Source organism: Colletotrichum navitas (assembly GCF_030913465.1).
Source record: "Colletotrichum navitas strain CBS 125086 chromosome Unknown LY79scaffold_4, whole genome shotgun sequence".
In the NCBI taxonomy this organism is placed as follows: domain Eukaryota; kingdom Fungi; phylum Ascomycota; class Sordariomycetes; order Glomerellales; family Glomerellaceae; genus Colletotrichum; species Colletotrichum navitas.
Window position 1 is genome coordinate 516,083 of NW_026850550.1, and position 15,262 is coordinate 531,344.

A 15,262-nucleotide genomic window follows, 5' to 3' on the forward strand; every position below is an offset into this window, starting at 1 on the left:
TGGTCCAGTGAACCCAGCGCCGCCTACCGTTCCAACCCACGCACCTTGGCTCTCTGCCTCTTCTCTCTCTCTCTTGCTCGTGTCTGTCCTTGGAATACGCAGTACGTACCCATGCCGCACCCACACCTCTCACTCAATCAACCCACCTGCATCCACACCATGAAATCCACAGATGCAGCGAAGAGAGACCACCAGCCAGCCTACCCTGACAGGTGACCCCTGCACCAGGACACCCCTGGACTGGGTGTCTGTCGACAGGACCCGTCGCCGTCTCCAAGGGTGGATATCGAACAGAAGCACAACCCTGACCCTCCTGGACTAGCATCCCCCCAGCTGCCCTTGGACACTCTAGCGCACAAGGACGTCCTACCTAGTCGACCCTGCACGCTTCTTCCAAGAAGCGCCAAGGAAGGTTCGCCAGCGGCAGCAGTGATGGAATTAAGCGACAGGTGCTCTAGGCCGGGCAAGAGAGGAGCCTTTGGCTGTCAGTAACGGCAGGCAATAGGATAAAGAAAAAGTGCTTGTCCGCCGCTCTTGAAGGGTCGACAGACACTGGCGCAGAGAGGATACACAGAGCGATTAAGCAACTGGGGTCATCCCTGCCTTCTGTGCGGCGGGTCATTTGCTCAAAGCATAGCGAGAGTAGTTGGTGGGTTGGACGTGCAAAGTACTAGGTACATGAGGGAAAGAGCCACGGGCCATCTAAGGAATATGCGAGATGGACCTTTCCATTTCGACTGCAACTGGGCTGGGGGGGTGATTCCTACTTTTTTTTTTTTTTTGTCTTTCTTCCTATCCGAACCCTCGACTGGCGCTGGTGAGGCAGGGAAAGAAGGGGGAACTCACGATGTTTAGTTACTCCCGCCTTCTGCCTCCTTCCTGCCAACCTTTCCTGCCCCCTCCCTCCTTCCTTCATGCCCATCCTCATCGTGACTCGCCTCGTTAACAATCAGCCAATAATGGCCGGCGAGAGCGGTCTGCATGTGAGGTGCTTGTCTTCCTGCACCTGCACCTGCACTTGCAGACTCCGTGTGTTTCTGTTTTGCCTCTTCCTATTTGGCAGTCTTCATCACAAATTTTTTTTTTCCCTTGCCGCTTCTGCTGCACGCCTGTTTGACTTGCACCATTGATTTGAAGACGTGCATCGCAAGCGCAGCATGCGGCGACAGGGTGTATTTGACCATTTGATGGCTGATTTCGTTTGATCTTTGACCCTGGTCTCCTCCTGTCCTTGTCAATTTTTTCTCCTTCGTGTTCACTCTCTCTCTCTCTCTCTCTGTCTAGGTACACTAATCGACCCCCCCCCCCCCCCCCTTTGCCGCCTATCCGCATTCGTACTGCATGCAGTTCCTCGAGAACCGACGATGGCCACGACTCGACTTTCCCGGTCTCGACTCGGCCATGATTGAATGCCGCCATCTCCATGTCCAACCCACCGTGAGAGCCCCGTTCTCTTTCCCCTTCTCCCCTAGATAGGTAGTATTTCCCAGAGTTACGACACCCCTCAAGATGACATGCACGTATGTCCCGTATGCCGGCTGTGGGTATTTGGAACCTTGGCACCGTAGATACGTCTCGGTACTGGCTTTAAACAGATGGACTATACTACCTGGGAGCGTTCAATCCGTCGAGCCCTCCGGCGCACGGCCGACCCGGCCCATCAGCCCCTAACAGCAATCCCACCTTCGTTGTATTCAATTTTCCGTGGCAGCAACGTTGATTGAGTCAAAACAGCCATCGACCAGAACCCCTTCCTCCGCCGCCACCTCCGCCGCCACCTCCGCCGTTGCTTGTCTCGCCATTGGTGACCGTGGCGACATCGAGCGGGCGTAAGGCATAGGACAGTCAGATGACACGCGCCGCCATGAGAAGGAATGGAACATTTGCGAAAACACACGATTGTTCGCTGCAATCCGTCCGTCACCACTCGCTAGTTGGTGGTCACTAAGACTGGCGGCCGACGAGCGGCCAGTGGGAAAAGTCGACGGTACGGTACTCTATACATGCCAAGGCCACCTAGTCACCCGTTTGTCGCCGAGATTTCGGAGTTCCTTGGGGGGGTGCAAGGAGGGGTTCGACCGACCAGTGATCCTGGCTTACGGATGGGGCTTGCGCTTGGCTCCAAACGTATGACAAGCGACCAGCAAGCAGCACCAGCAGAAGGTACGAAGTATTGTACAGACAGACGACGAGGGGGGGAAAAGAATCAAAGAGACATGTCTATGCCCCCGAACGACATGGCATCTTCGGCCTCGTTTCCACAGTCGATCGGCGAGTCTCACTTGGCTGCTGCCTAGTCTTTGTTCATTCCGTACGTCGCCTTCTCCCCGGAATTCGTCGAGTCACCAACATTACCTATCTTACCAGCCCGGGGCGCACACAGACTCTCCGGATTCTGTAGCTGTCGCATTCCTAGCACACGAGACAATCACATCATTGCGACTCGGTCCGGATCCAGCGCATTGGGATGGCCGGGCGAATGCGAGCAAGCTGCGCGGGCAGCGCACCGTCCACAACGTCGAGCAAAGGTCGGCCTCGGGACCGGCTGGTGCGCATTTCCACCTCATTTCATTCATGCGAACTAGCATCAAGGATCTCGGACAGCCAGTGAGCCGGCGAGCCAGTCCAACCGCCCATTGCCGTGGTAAACTATTCCATTTTCTGCAGTGTACGTAGTAGCGCACTTGTTGTTCCTCTTGTTTACTTTGGACGGGGGGGAAAAATTATTGTTTTTGTTGACGGCTTCGCCGCCCTTGCACCGCCGACATCTAGGTAGTTTACCTTTGGCAACATGCCTGGCACGACCACCATCCATCTGCCAGGAAAGGGCAGGGCCAACAAGACAACGGGCCGTTGATAACGCATTCCAGCGACCATCGCCGTCGGCTCGTCATGCGCATGACATTACCGCAATGCTGTTGCCCATCGCGATGGTTGATATGCTGTCTAATGGCCCAGCTCCACGTCGGCAATGCGATCCGCTGTAGCATGATGCCATTCCAACATCGCGCAGTGTTTGTGTGTGTTGTTGAGGCCCCTCTCCGACTCAGACGCGACATCGCGCAACGAGGTTGCTTGGGCTGCGCGTCGTGCGCCGCATCGCATATTCGTTGCGCTCCGTGCCGGTGTTGATATTGACATTGTCGGTCGGCCGATTCAGTTCAATAGTGCGCAGTGGGCGACGGCAAAAGCAAAGCGCGGTAAGATTGCAGCGGCTCAGAACGTCCAATAATGCGCATGGATTGTCACGACGACATTGGATCGTGGCGGAGAAGGTCAATTTCGTCTTTCCCTCGTCTATTCTGCCTGCCGGTCCACTCTAGGCCCCTCCATCTCAGCACGGTCATCCCATGTCTTGCGCTAAGGGACCCCGGGCAAATTTGCACCCTGCAAGCCACCCACCCCCCCCCCACCAGAGGACCCTCCAACTTTCCCCCCCTTCCCTTTCGCTTAGCGGTGGTACAGTACTAGTGTACGTGGTATTCCCCATACGTATACCATGTACGGATAGTGGTAGCTGGTACACAAGGGAGATGGATGAGGAAAATCTGCATCTCACCCTGCGCAAGGAAACCTCAGCGGCCGGGATGGTTGCTATGTCCGTGCGCGGGCGCTCGTCAGTTTTGGCATCGCCAGACGACCTTTGCGCAGGGAAGTCGTGGAATCGCCGGCCAGCACTTGCCAGAAGGAGCGTTGGACCCTGTCCGTTTCTGTCAATTACTGCCAGTCCCCCCCCGTCTGGCTCTGGAGTTTCTCCGATTATCGACAATGCATCCCCATGAAAGCCATATTTGACCGCTGCTATCGCTGCTATCGCTTGGTATCGCTGATAATTGGAATGGGGTACCGTATAGGAGAGACACTATAGCACGTCGCAACAGTAGAGAGAAAAAGGGGGGTCCCTACTCACCCGTCATGCACCCTTGACTTTCGTTCTCTCCGTGACAATCGCCGCTTACCGTTCAACATCAGGTATATGAGCCCCATCAGCTCTCCTTCTGCGCACGTCAAGTCGTTGATTGCCTTGACGTCAACCAAGTCTCACGCGCCGACACAGATAGTGGTCATGTATGGGAATAGGTAGACGGCTACGACGCTGCGGCCACTTGGAATCAACTTTAAAATGTTGCCGCCTTGCCGTCCATCTATCCGCTTCTCCGGGTTCCGAGTGCACGAGTGTCAAACACATAGCCTGAATGTTTGCCACCGCGAGTACGCATTTAGCAACCAGCTACATGAAACCCGGGGCAAGGGAACGGAGAAAGACTGAGAGAGAGAAAGTAGAAAGAGAAAGGGCTGAGAAACATTCCCCACGTCGATCCATTTCAGATAGACATGGCGCCTCAAACCCCAAACTTGGCCGGTCCAAAATAGTAGCATCTTTAGAAACAACCCAGCCCGCCCAGCCACAACGCTACGCCCGGCATCGCCGTTATCTCTGCAACGGACCCCCTCCGCGAGGCCAGTCTCAAATCCCGACGTCCCCTTCGGACTCGACTTGGAGGCCATGACGGCAGCTGCTATTCCAAGAACGGCCGCCCGACGACGTGACGGGCGCGCGCCGCAGCCTATGTCTCTCATGTCTCTCATCCTCCAGGTCGGTAATCTGTGTTTGGGGCGCTAGCAGCGCTGCCGATCGCTCGTTTGATAGCCGCGCTCATCATCTGTTCCGGCCTGCGCTGAACTCGAGAGATCTGCCCTTTCCTCCTCCTCCTTCACCTCGCGTCCGTTGCAGAAGCCACAGACTTTAGTTGTCGTTTCCCCGCTGGTTTCCGCCCGCCGATCCTTTTTCGGCTCTTCTCCTACGGCACTGGCTTGCAACCAATTATGGCGCCGGTTAGATGGATCGTGGCCTCGTTGATGCCCCCTCCCCCCTCCCTTTCCATTGTACTATACTGTCGCAGGTTGTATGCTTGTACCGACGACAAGCTCGCAAATGCTCCCCCCTCCTCCTCCTCCATCCATCCATCCATCTCACCTTGTTTTCTCCCGCCTTCTGCCGCATGCATGCAACGAGTCGACGCATCACACACATACACACACATACACAGCGGAAGAATACTGGATCCAGCGACGGCAGAACTGGGCGTCGAACAGCGTTTTCCCGTCAGTATAGAGTCTCATCCGGCAGGGGGGGAGAGCAAGCTGCATCCCAGGACGCGCGCAATTGGCAACAATTATGTCATATCTCCACTAGCCCGTGGCCTGCGATGCCTTCTGATTGGGACCGCAGCGATACTCTTCACCATCATCCCTGCAGACCAGCCGGGCGACCCTCCCCAGCTCACGGGCTTCTTCAACCCCCACACTTCACACTTTACTAGCAGTGGTTTTTTTTTTTTTTTCCCTTGCTTCTCTTTCGTCTCGACACCATCTTGGAGACAAGACAAAGATTGTGGATGGCATCTCATCCTTGTCCCAACGCCTATTCCCATTCTAGGCCATACCTTGTTCACGCTCACCACCGTCATCAAGAGCCCCTCCCGCCTCTTCACCCCTCTACTGCGCTGCGCTGTGCATCGACGCATCAATCACGTCGCCCGTTCCCGTGGGAAAATGGCACTTGGATGGTGACAGACGCGCGTGGAACATATTCGTGCAGCTAACACCACACTACATACAGTACACACTACCGGTACCTCTCAACACCCTGGTCATCTCCAGGTAACGTAGACCGCCCATACGTTGGGCCTGTTTCCCCACATGTCCACGACCACGCTTTACCTTGCTCTCTCTCTCTCTCTCTCGCTCTCACTCCTCATCCTCCTCGTCGTCATCATCATGCAGCATGCTCTTCTGTTTCGCTTTGCTGTCGTTGGTCTCCGACGGGCCGGGATACTTTACTGACGCGCCGTTGCATAACCCCCTCCGCTGGGCATTCATCATTGTGGAATCTACGCATCGCGGGAAGGGGGAGAGATCCATCGGTCAAGCGCCGTTGCCGCCGCCTCACTTTGCGAATAGCTGCATCCTGAGATTCGCGACAGTCCCCTTGACGTATCGAATGCACCCAGCGCCTGCCTGTGACTCCTGGGAGCCGGGGCGGTTAACCCGCATCTGCGACTCTCTCTCACCCGGCCACCGCCCGCATCCGTCAGTGCGGAGCAGCATCCATGTGCCGCTTTCGCTTTACTGAGTATAGCCACGTCTTCCCCGCATTCCTGTAGGTAATCCGTCGCCTCGCTGGTCTCTTTGGGAAAGCTTCTCCCAGGCACACAAGTCCGCGCGAGGGTGAACGCCTACATGCTAGGAGAAAAGAAAAAAAGGGCGGGAAGAGTGGAAGTTGGAGAGCTAGAATGCCCGGGGTAAATTAGCATAGATACTCTGCGTCTCTAATAGACACGAGTGACACTTGAAACGAGCTCCTATGCCTATAGTCTTCCACAGAGATGCCGATCTTCAGGGGCGTATGTCTTCCATCAGGAAATGTTCTTTCTCTTAGGGAGCCGCGGCGATGCATCGGTCAAGAGACAGGCCCTCTGTACCTAGACCTAGGTAAGTACCGTATACTGAGGTAGGCTACACCTGTTTCTCTGCAACTTTTGATTGGCCTCCCAGTTAGCATCGTCCTCCCTTGTGGCCGCAGACGTCGGTCAGCCAACGGGAGTGCACGGCCGGCCCATCTCGCGCGGGTGGTTGCAGCACCGCGGTGCGTGAGTCTAGAGACGTCTCTCCGAGGTAGACGCTACAAAACGGTACCATGTCAACTTGGACTGTTGCGCGGGTACGGGTACACTACACCTGAAAGCTACTACTGTGCATCCGCCATGGGCGGCGGCGAATTGGCGACGACCTTCCACCCCATCTCCGACAGTCCTATGGCCCTCTGCCCTACAGGCTTCGCTTGATCTCGGCGCTTCTTCCCCTCAACCTACACGCTCTGTGCCGTGGTATGCTACCTATCATCGTGCAAGATGAGCCTTTCTCACTTTTCATTTACACCGGCACCTAGTGTGCGTCTTCGTGTCGCCGTGTGCCCCTCACCGCTCCTCCGAAGGTTCGTGAGGAATGGCCTAGATCCAGGTTGAAATGTGAGGCAAACGTCTGAACGGCAACGACGAGAATGAATCGCGATCGCGATGCCGTGTCTCGTGTAGTGGTTGCCAGACGCATGCAAACCTCCCCCGTCGCAGCAAGTCGCCTGGGTAGGTCAGCTTGGACGCCATGTCTCCGTGCGCGGGAGCTGGACTCGAGCATTCATCATGTGCGCGCCGTTGGACCATGGCCGCGACGCAGCGACGACGAGTCGGTTCACGGCCCCATACCCCTCCTCCTCCTCCTCCTCCTCCTCCTCCTCTCTCTTGCCCGCCGTGGCACACGAAAGACGGTTCGTCTGACGGTCATGTCCTCTTAGGACGTGTTGGACGGAGATGGGGGAGCGGGCGAGGTCGGAAGGCGTAATCGCAAGAGTAGCGACTCAGCCCCGGAATCTCGGGTGTTGCAGACGTTGCGCTGACCCAGGTACGGGAGAGGCGATCATCAGGCACTTGAGGCTCGTCTCAGGCATGGCTCTTCTCCGGGGGGTATTTGTTTCGCCAGGAGGCGGTGGAGGATGCAGGTGGTAGTATCTCGGGGTCTAAGGGTGTGATGGAGGGTGCGGGTTGGCAGATGCCGTTTCCTCATTCGACAACCGCCCACCCCCCGACAGTGAGACAAGGCGCCAGACCCGACTAGGCCGCCTGCGCATGCGGCATTCACGGTCGCGCGGCCTGACCTGACCTGACCTGACCTGCAGGCGCAGGAATCATTTGACATTCAGGCACTTCTCTGCATTTAGCTTCCACAAGGGCCACCCGAGGCCAGACCCCGATGGCAAAATAATCACCCATGCGAGACAAGATGTATAGAGAGAGAGATGGTACGTCTTGTTGCTGGACCAAGCTGGCAGAAACAATGGGAATCCTAGAGGCGGTTGACGACGACGGCCGACCACCGAGCTCGCAGCGGTTCCGAGCCAGTTCGGACGCCAAGGCCCTCTACCAGTGAGGAGTGGCGCTCCTGCGCGCATGTGGCCCCCTACTTGGCTCGGTGCGTGCAACGACGGGCACACCAATGAGATGGCGGACATGCGAGGCTGGAGGTCCGGAGGAGAGACTGGGGCGGCGGCTGACTCGCTGGCAGGGCGCGATCAGCCAGCTGTGCGATTCACGTTTGAACGTGAGTCGTCTTCTTCTAATGCCTTCATGGTCAAGCAATCGAGCGAGCGAGCGGTGGCGGCCGAGCATCCGTCGATCTCGCCGGATCAGGACGTACTAGGTGGCTTAGGTAGGCTTCCCGTGAGCGACCGAGTGCTGCAGTAGCGAGACTTGCGACTCGGCATATCGACTGCCATGGGAATCCCGACGAGTCAGAAGTAGCGGATGGGGTAAGCATCGACAAGCGCGCGAACGACATGTCACTAGAATTTCTAGCATGCCAACCAGAAACGTGATATGTCGTCGTTGGGACGAACTCTGCGGACGCCGGCAGGCCGTGGTTGCATAACAAAGCATGATGGTCTGGACTATCTTTGTACATGCCTACCTACCTACCTACCTAGGTAGGTACCTACCGTCGACGCCGGCCAGCACTACTGCGCCTCTGCGACCAACGTTGCTCGTAGCCGCTGCAGGAGCAGACCGTCTGCTCCTGCTGAAGCTGACAATGGGCGATACGAATCTGTCGGTCAGTCGGGGGGTGGTGCCCGGATGACGGACGACAACGGAATGGAATTATCGCCGGTCGTTGGGTCGGCGCAATGAAGATCCAGTATCCGGGCGACCCTCTGTTTGTTGTTGCGTGAGCTACACCGTACACCCTACTCCTATCCATGCCCCCCGTTCTGGCAAAGAGACGGGAAAGTTGGACGACGGCGTCACTGACGCTCGCGCTACATAGTTTAGGGTGGGATTTCCAAAGGGGGGGGGGGGGGGGGGGGGCAAAGGAAGAAGAACAAGGCTGCTTGAACCCTGAAGATCTCCAAGAGAACTGCCATCTACCGAGAGCTGGAATCTTGGGCAATAGGAGGCACATGCCACTCTGGGGTCATGGGGAATGCGGAATGTTGGACGTTTTGTCGTCTCAGTGGCTGCTTCGCTCGACAGGGGTTATCGGGCTGGGGAGCGATACGCCTGTTCAATGCTCACCGCTCGTGGAGAGAAAATCTTTTCTTTTTTTTCGTCTCCTGCAGGCTTGTACACTTTTTTTCTTCTTTTTTTTTTTGGTCTCTCCCCTCCATGTAAGCGAGACTGCACAACAACCACTGGATCAGCCGTTCCGCTCGTCGAGCTATCACTAAATCACTGTCGGCTGTGATGGACTGGAGGGCGGTCGACGGTACGTAGTTGAATACTATCAAGGTGATGGTGTCGACTGTGTGGTGCATTGTACCATGTATCCGTATCCGTACAGGCAGGTACTCTCCGGTGGTCTGTGCTGCTATCGGCTCGCTCATGTCGAGCAAACGGCAACGAGACAGCAAAAGGAGGGGCATCTGGACCCTGGAGCTGCCCCTCGATCTCGTGGGGGAGTCGGCGAGGTCAGTTGGCGGCGGCCAACCAAACGCCCTTCCCGCCTGCACCTGCACCACGCAACCCGAGTACGCAAGACCACCCACATGCACATACGCCCGCAAATAGACGCGCTCTGAATCGTCGTCGCCTTCTCCAGCACGTTCCATCCACCTTCGTCCTCCTTCGTCCGCCTTCGCGAACTCGACGGCCGGACGGCACGTACTGGCTCTCTAGCCCTGCCGCCGATGAAACCCCGCCTCTCCTTGAGATGCCTACGCGTAGATCAGGGCTCTCCGCTCATACAGACGCTGTCGCGACCGTTGTACTGAGAGGATCATGTCCAATTGGGCCGGTCCAGCATTCGGTGACATACCAGTGTTACGGTGTGTTTTGGAGGAGGCGCCGTTTCTGCCACTGCCGAGATCTAAGTCCCGCACCCACTGGATCTGATGCGATGCTTGCGATGCTGACTTTCCCAGTTTCTTATCCTTACATAGTACCGGTATTGCTAAGGCCGCCTCTAATCGGATTGGGTCCCCCCCACTGCTTCATCTCGGATGCTCTGCACCACATACCTAAGGGGTTCATGTCGGACCCTGGACCTTGTCTTGCGCTACTCGCCCATCTCCGCTTTCGCACGTCAACAAACCCAGTCGCAGCCATGTTCTTTGCTTCTTTTCTGCGGGTATCGTACACTACGGATTGGCCCTTTAGACCACTATGAGCTGATTGTCTATCTGAAAGTTTACGCTGGCGCCGTCATGTTACAGTCGAGGTTCGCGGGCAAGCTCGTCGATGCATCCATCGCCTTGTACTCGAGATACCGTATACGCTTAACCGCACGGCTGCGCCGGGCACTTTTGGAAAGATGGGTCGAAGGAAGACTCGCGGAACCGGTTCCCCCCCTCATCGTACTCGCTCGCGCAATTTCCTACACCGCAAGTGCGAACCGCGTCGTTGTGTGTGCACGACTCTGCCTCGACGGTGGTGCAACCAAACCAAGTCACATGGCACTCTTCCTGGGTGTGCGGTACAGAGGAACAATGTACCGGTACAGATACGTCGGGTTGCACCGGTCTACCTTTCGCTGTCTTGTCCCATCTGCCCTCGACCGGGAGGAAGCGGCCATACGGTCGGCCAGATCAGACGGCCTCAACGGGTCCCTTTGATGTCGGTGCCCGGAGCCGCCATCTCGGAGGGTGGAGAAGGCGATCGAGTCCTGTCTGCACGTCCCCTTTGCAATCGCTGGCCCCGTTGCTTGCTTTGGGGAGTTTCGGAACCCGCCCTGTGCTACGGATACCAAATTTCGAAATAGTGTACCTAGTCCAGCATGGCGCAAAAGTAGGTACCGTAGAGTGTGGCCCACTCAATCCAGTGGGGTCAACATCGGCCGAAACTCATTGTCTGGCGACCAGCCCCCGGCTGTCGGACGAATCGACCGAGGCGCGATGACGGCATCGTTCACAATATGGAAAAGGCGGGGTGGACCAAGAATGCCAGAATAGGACGGTAGCGGGGTTGAAGGAAAGGCCACGGGCGACCGTTGTTCTCCCTCGTCTGCTTCAGAGAAGATTGTTCCTCAACACACAACCAATCCCACGCGCGCGGTGAGGGGTGAGGGGCCGCTTCACCTCACACCGCTCAGCAAGCGCCCGGCGTTCGCCTTTTCCCCCCTCAACCAAGTTTTCTAACCGCTTGCTGGTTTCTTTGGGAATGGCCTCACCTAAAGGCCAAACCCCTCCGCTTTGCATCTATGCCCCTCACTCCCTTGCGTCTCAAGACGAGGCGATCAACGGCTCCTTGTCTGGGATAGGATGAACTTCCCTTCCTGCGCCGCGCCGCGCTGCAGGAGACTTGCAAGCCATGCATTTTTCTTCAGGTGTCCCTCCGTCCTTGCCGCCTGCAACCCCTCTGTGGGAGATACCTATTTGTTCGTCACCCGTTGAAGGTTTTCCGACGTGGCCTTCTGGCAGGCAGGGATAGCCTCGCCGCCTCGCTCCGTAAAACTCGAGGCTGACTGACCGCTACAGATCGCCAGCAACCGTTCTCTCAGCTAGAACAACCTGGGTATTCCATCCGCCAAGGTGGGACGCGCGGTCAACTAGGCCAGCCAACTTGTTTTTTTTTTCTCGGACCTTATTCCCTCCTTCCCCTCTTACCTCTCCACCCTGCCCTTGATTCTAATCACTACCATGACCGATCCCGTAGGCCTTTGCTCGATTCGCACCCGCTGAAGAAACTCGTATGTGAGATCGCTAGTTGATGCTTCGTCCACGTATCAAACAGAACTTGCCTTCCTTCCCTGCTTTCCCTTAGTCCATTCCCATAAAATCCCATCCTCTGGGTCCATGGGATACCAGGGAAGTGCCGTGGTCTTACCCCTCCACCGCTTCCAGTGAGGCTGGGACGGAGTCGGCTCCGCGCGCGCACTGGTCAATTGTACTTTCGGCTTTGCCGCTCCCTTCGACGCACGCCATTATAGGCAGACAAGGACAAGGCGAGACATCGCGGGCTGCCAAACTTGGCGTTGTCGGTTCCACCGCACAGTACTGTGACCGATGATAGGGGGTCGCGCGAAGACAGGAGCCGATCAGGGGCATCAGGCCGATCCGTGCTTTCTCGGTATCTCTGACCTTGCCCCTGCGCTTGTCCAGTTCAAGGTCTCATCATCAAGCGATGCAGCTCCTGTTGCGGCTGTGGAGGGATCCGCCCGTGACCGGTCTGGATGGGGAAAGAGATGAAAGCGTCCGAGGAGAAGCTTCCCACGATGTATGGACGGGCGGGCTGGCTAGCTAGCTGGCGTACACACACGCCTCGCTGGCTAAGGTGGTCCAAGTCGCTCCTGCCATATTTTCTCTCACCACTTCTGCGGCCTTGGAAGCGGGACACGAAGACGGGGCTGGGCGTTTCCAGAGCTACATCGCTCGAATGGCAAGTCGGTCGGCCCCAGGCTCGGTAAGGCCCCGATGGCTGTGGGGGATCGACGATGCCGTCGATGACTCTGCTTATGGAGTCGATGGCACCCGGGGAGGGGAGCGGGGTCATGTTCGATTGCGCTTTACGTTTGTATGCGTTGTAGATCTATCTGGCTACCGTGGATATGTCTCGATTTTCATCGAGTAGTGTCAGTCGAGGCGAGCTTGAGGACTGCACTTTGTTGATGTGTAAGTGCTTGCTTCTGACTTGGTTGGACTCGCTCCGTTCTGACGGGTGACTACGACCGTACTGCCCGAAGTTTGTCTGGCTGGGAGGAACTCTTGTCTTCCACAGTTCGCCGAGCTGAGGATTGTGAAAAGCCCTTTGATTTTGTCGCGATATCTCGCAACCATGGCTCGTTTGAAAGGCCACACACAGGAGTGCTTGTCAATTTTATATTCGTCTGTGATATCTGGATGGCTGTGAATCTACCCATACTCTACAAGAGGCCCTCTACGGCCCATCTGTTGTGAAGAGACTCCCTCCCTTGCTCCCTTTCCACAAGCTACAGGTGCTCGTGGTGTGGTGAGCGTAGCCCCCTCGCCTTTTCTACGACTATGCTCGAGAGCACATCTATGTCGACATCCAAGACCATGATACAGTAGTTTTACATTCGCCGCCCGAGGAAACACGACGCGGGGGCTCGTTAACTCCTCGGAGAGAGAACCAGCCTCCTCTCAATGGGCATATCAAGCCCCGATCTTGACCAGGCGGTCGATGGCGCGCCCGTCATCGAGCGCCCACCCGGACGCAACATCGAGCTTGAGCTTCTGGCCGCCGACCTCCATCTGCATGAACCCCTCCCTGGTGACGGCCCTCCTGATGCCGTACCACGCGGCCCGGAAGCCCTTGCCGGCGTGGCGGAACGGCACTGTCATGAGGTGGTCCTTGTCGTACTCCCACTCGGCGCGGGCGCGGGCCTGCTCCCGCCGGGCAGCGGCGCGCTCCTGCGCCGGCGACGCGTGCGACGACGCCGTTTGCGCGATGATGCGGCCGGGCATCGAGACCTGTTGGGGCGGGACGACGAGGACCTTGGCGCGGCCCGGCAGCATGCGCTTGCAGGTGATCTCGAGGTGGATCGGGGTCGTCTTGGGGTTCAGCGCGACGGCGGCGGCGCCGGAGGCCAGGCCGCGGGCGTTTGGCGCGAGGAGGGCGGTGGGCACGGCGCGGACGAGGCGGACAATGTTGCGGGTGTTGTAGAAGAAGTAAGAGCCGAAGCCGGCCATGGCGAGGCAGATGACGGCGAAGGCATGCGGGACCCAGGCGGCGATGTCCTCGGGCGGGTGGAGGAGCATGGTGTAGTAGTTGATGCCGGCGTACGAGTAGAACATGAGCATGGCGGCCCAGGCCGAGAGCTTCATCCAAAAGTGCGAGCCGGCCTCGTACAGCACCGTCGGCTGGCTGCGCTGCGCGAGCTGCGCCGTCAGTGCGTAGGCGGAGCCGGCGGACGACACCGCGGCGGCGGGGGAGACGGTCCTCGTCGGGCCCGGGGCGGTCGGTTTCGGTTTCGGCGTCAGGGTCTTCGGGGCGGTCGCGGCGCGAGGGAGGCTTGCGGCTATACGGGGGGAAGAGGGGGAGGGAGGTTTCGCGGCGTGCCGTAAGGCGGCGATGGAGCCGAAGAAGCGTCGGGAGAAAGGCTGGAGGGGCTGCGGTGTCGCGCAGAGGGGGGCGGCTCTCGGGGCCAGGAGGGAGAGGCCCAGGCCGAGGCCTCTCGCGAAGGAGGCCATGGTCGGGGTATCGCAGTTTCGGGATGCGGCTCGGATGCACGCAAGAGGAACAAGAAGGAAGTAGCCGGGTGCTCTCTTCGCGGCGGATGGTTGTGGTTTCAATTGGGCCGCGGACGCTTTGTCAGACTAGAAACTGAAGCTATCCGAAAAGTTTTAGTGGAGCACCCGCCCGGCGCGCCGGGGAGAGGAGGGTCCTGCGACCGGAAAATGCGACGTCCTACCTGCGACAGGGGGGGCTTGTTTCGGAGGGCGGCGCAACAATACAGCGCTTAGCCGGTAGTTCTACGGAGGTACCGTAGGCAGGTATGTTAATCTGCTTATCCGACTGTATTAAAGTATCATTAGGACCTGTGCGACCTTACGAGGAACCACCTTGGATACGTACCTTACCTAGTAGATAGGTACGTATCGGTTGCCATCATCCAATGTAACGGGCATTGAGGAAAGCTAACCGGCCAATCAGGTACGAGGCTGCCGCTCAGCGAAGCCAACAAAAATCCGCGCATCTGTCAGTCCGTTTTTCCTTTCTTGGTCTGTGCGTCAGTGCGAATAATCGGCGATAAGCCACAGGGCCAGCCAACGGCCGGTCCCCCCCAACAAGGCGTGCGTTACTGCTGGGAGCTTTGGGGGTGAGCTCGACAATTTTCCCACCCCCTGCTGGGTCCACGCTGCGAAAAAAAAAAAAAGATTCCCGGACTTTGGTGGTGCGCAGGCGAAGGCCAATTCGAACCTCCGCCGACCACGCCCGAAACCTCAACCCACTCTGCGCTGCTTGCTCCCTTTTTCCTCCGAACCTTTTCGACAGGGTATCACGAAAACGACATCCGACTTCGCCCCTCCTCCGCCCTCCTTCCCTCCGACGACCGAGACTCAATTGAGGCTCATACTTTCCCACCCCGGGCCGACGGTTTCGCCAAACGAGAAAAGAAAAACAATAACGACGACAAGATGGCTTCCCTTGCGACGGCGGCTCGTCTCTCTGCGAGGGTTGTTGGCCGGAGAATACCCGCAGAGTCCACGGCTCGAGGTCCGTAGATATCACCCTCCCAGAAAGAAAACGTGCAAGTG

General features: G+C 57.6%; 4 protein-coding genes across 4 annotated transcripts; 2 read left to right on the plus strand and 2 right to left on the minus strand.

Annotated features, from left to right (window-relative positions):
- The first annotated feature begins 5,376 nt into the window (after positions 1 to 5,376).
- LY79DRAFT_537849 (uncharacterized protein) lies at positions 5,377 to 5,752 on the plus strand. Its single transcript, XM_060556697.1, has one exon. The coding sequence runs from the start codon at positions 5,400 to 5,402 to the stop codon at positions 5,604 to 5,606; it is 207 nt and encodes a 68-aa protein (XP_060419356.1). The 5' UTR covers positions 5,377 to 5,399; the 3' UTR covers positions 5,607 to 5,752.
- LY79DRAFT_537850 (uncharacterized protein) lies at positions 5,720 to 6,372 on the plus strand. The gene has a single exon (XM_060556698.1). It carries the CDS (start codon positions 5,789 to 5,791, stop codon positions 6,134 to 6,136), a length of 348 nt encoding a protein of 115 aa, XP_060419357.1. The 5' UTR covers positions 5,720 to 5,788; the 3' UTR covers positions 6,137 to 6,372.
- Positions 6,373 to 11,950: 5,578 nt separating this feature from the next.
- LY79DRAFT_251939 (uncharacterized protein) lies at positions 11,951 to 12,621 on the minus strand. Its single transcript, XM_060551865.1, has one exon. It carries the CDS (start codon positions 12,534 to 12,536, stop codon positions 12,147 to 12,149), a length of 390 nt encoding a protein of 129 aa, XP_060419358.1. The 5' UTR covers positions 12,537 to 12,621; the 3' UTR covers positions 11,951 to 12,146.
- A 201-nt stretch (positions 12,622 to 12,822) lies between these two features.
- LY79DRAFT_655827 (uncharacterized protein) lies at positions 12,823 to 14,499 on the minus strand. The gene has a single exon (XM_060562674.1). The coding sequence runs from the start codon at positions 14,192 to 14,194 to the stop codon at positions 13,157 to 13,159; it is 1,038 nt and encodes a 345-aa protein (XP_060419359.1). The 5' UTR covers positions 14,195 to 14,499; the 3' UTR covers positions 12,823 to 13,156.
- Between the last annotated feature and the right edge of the window lie 763 nt (positions 14,500 to 15,262).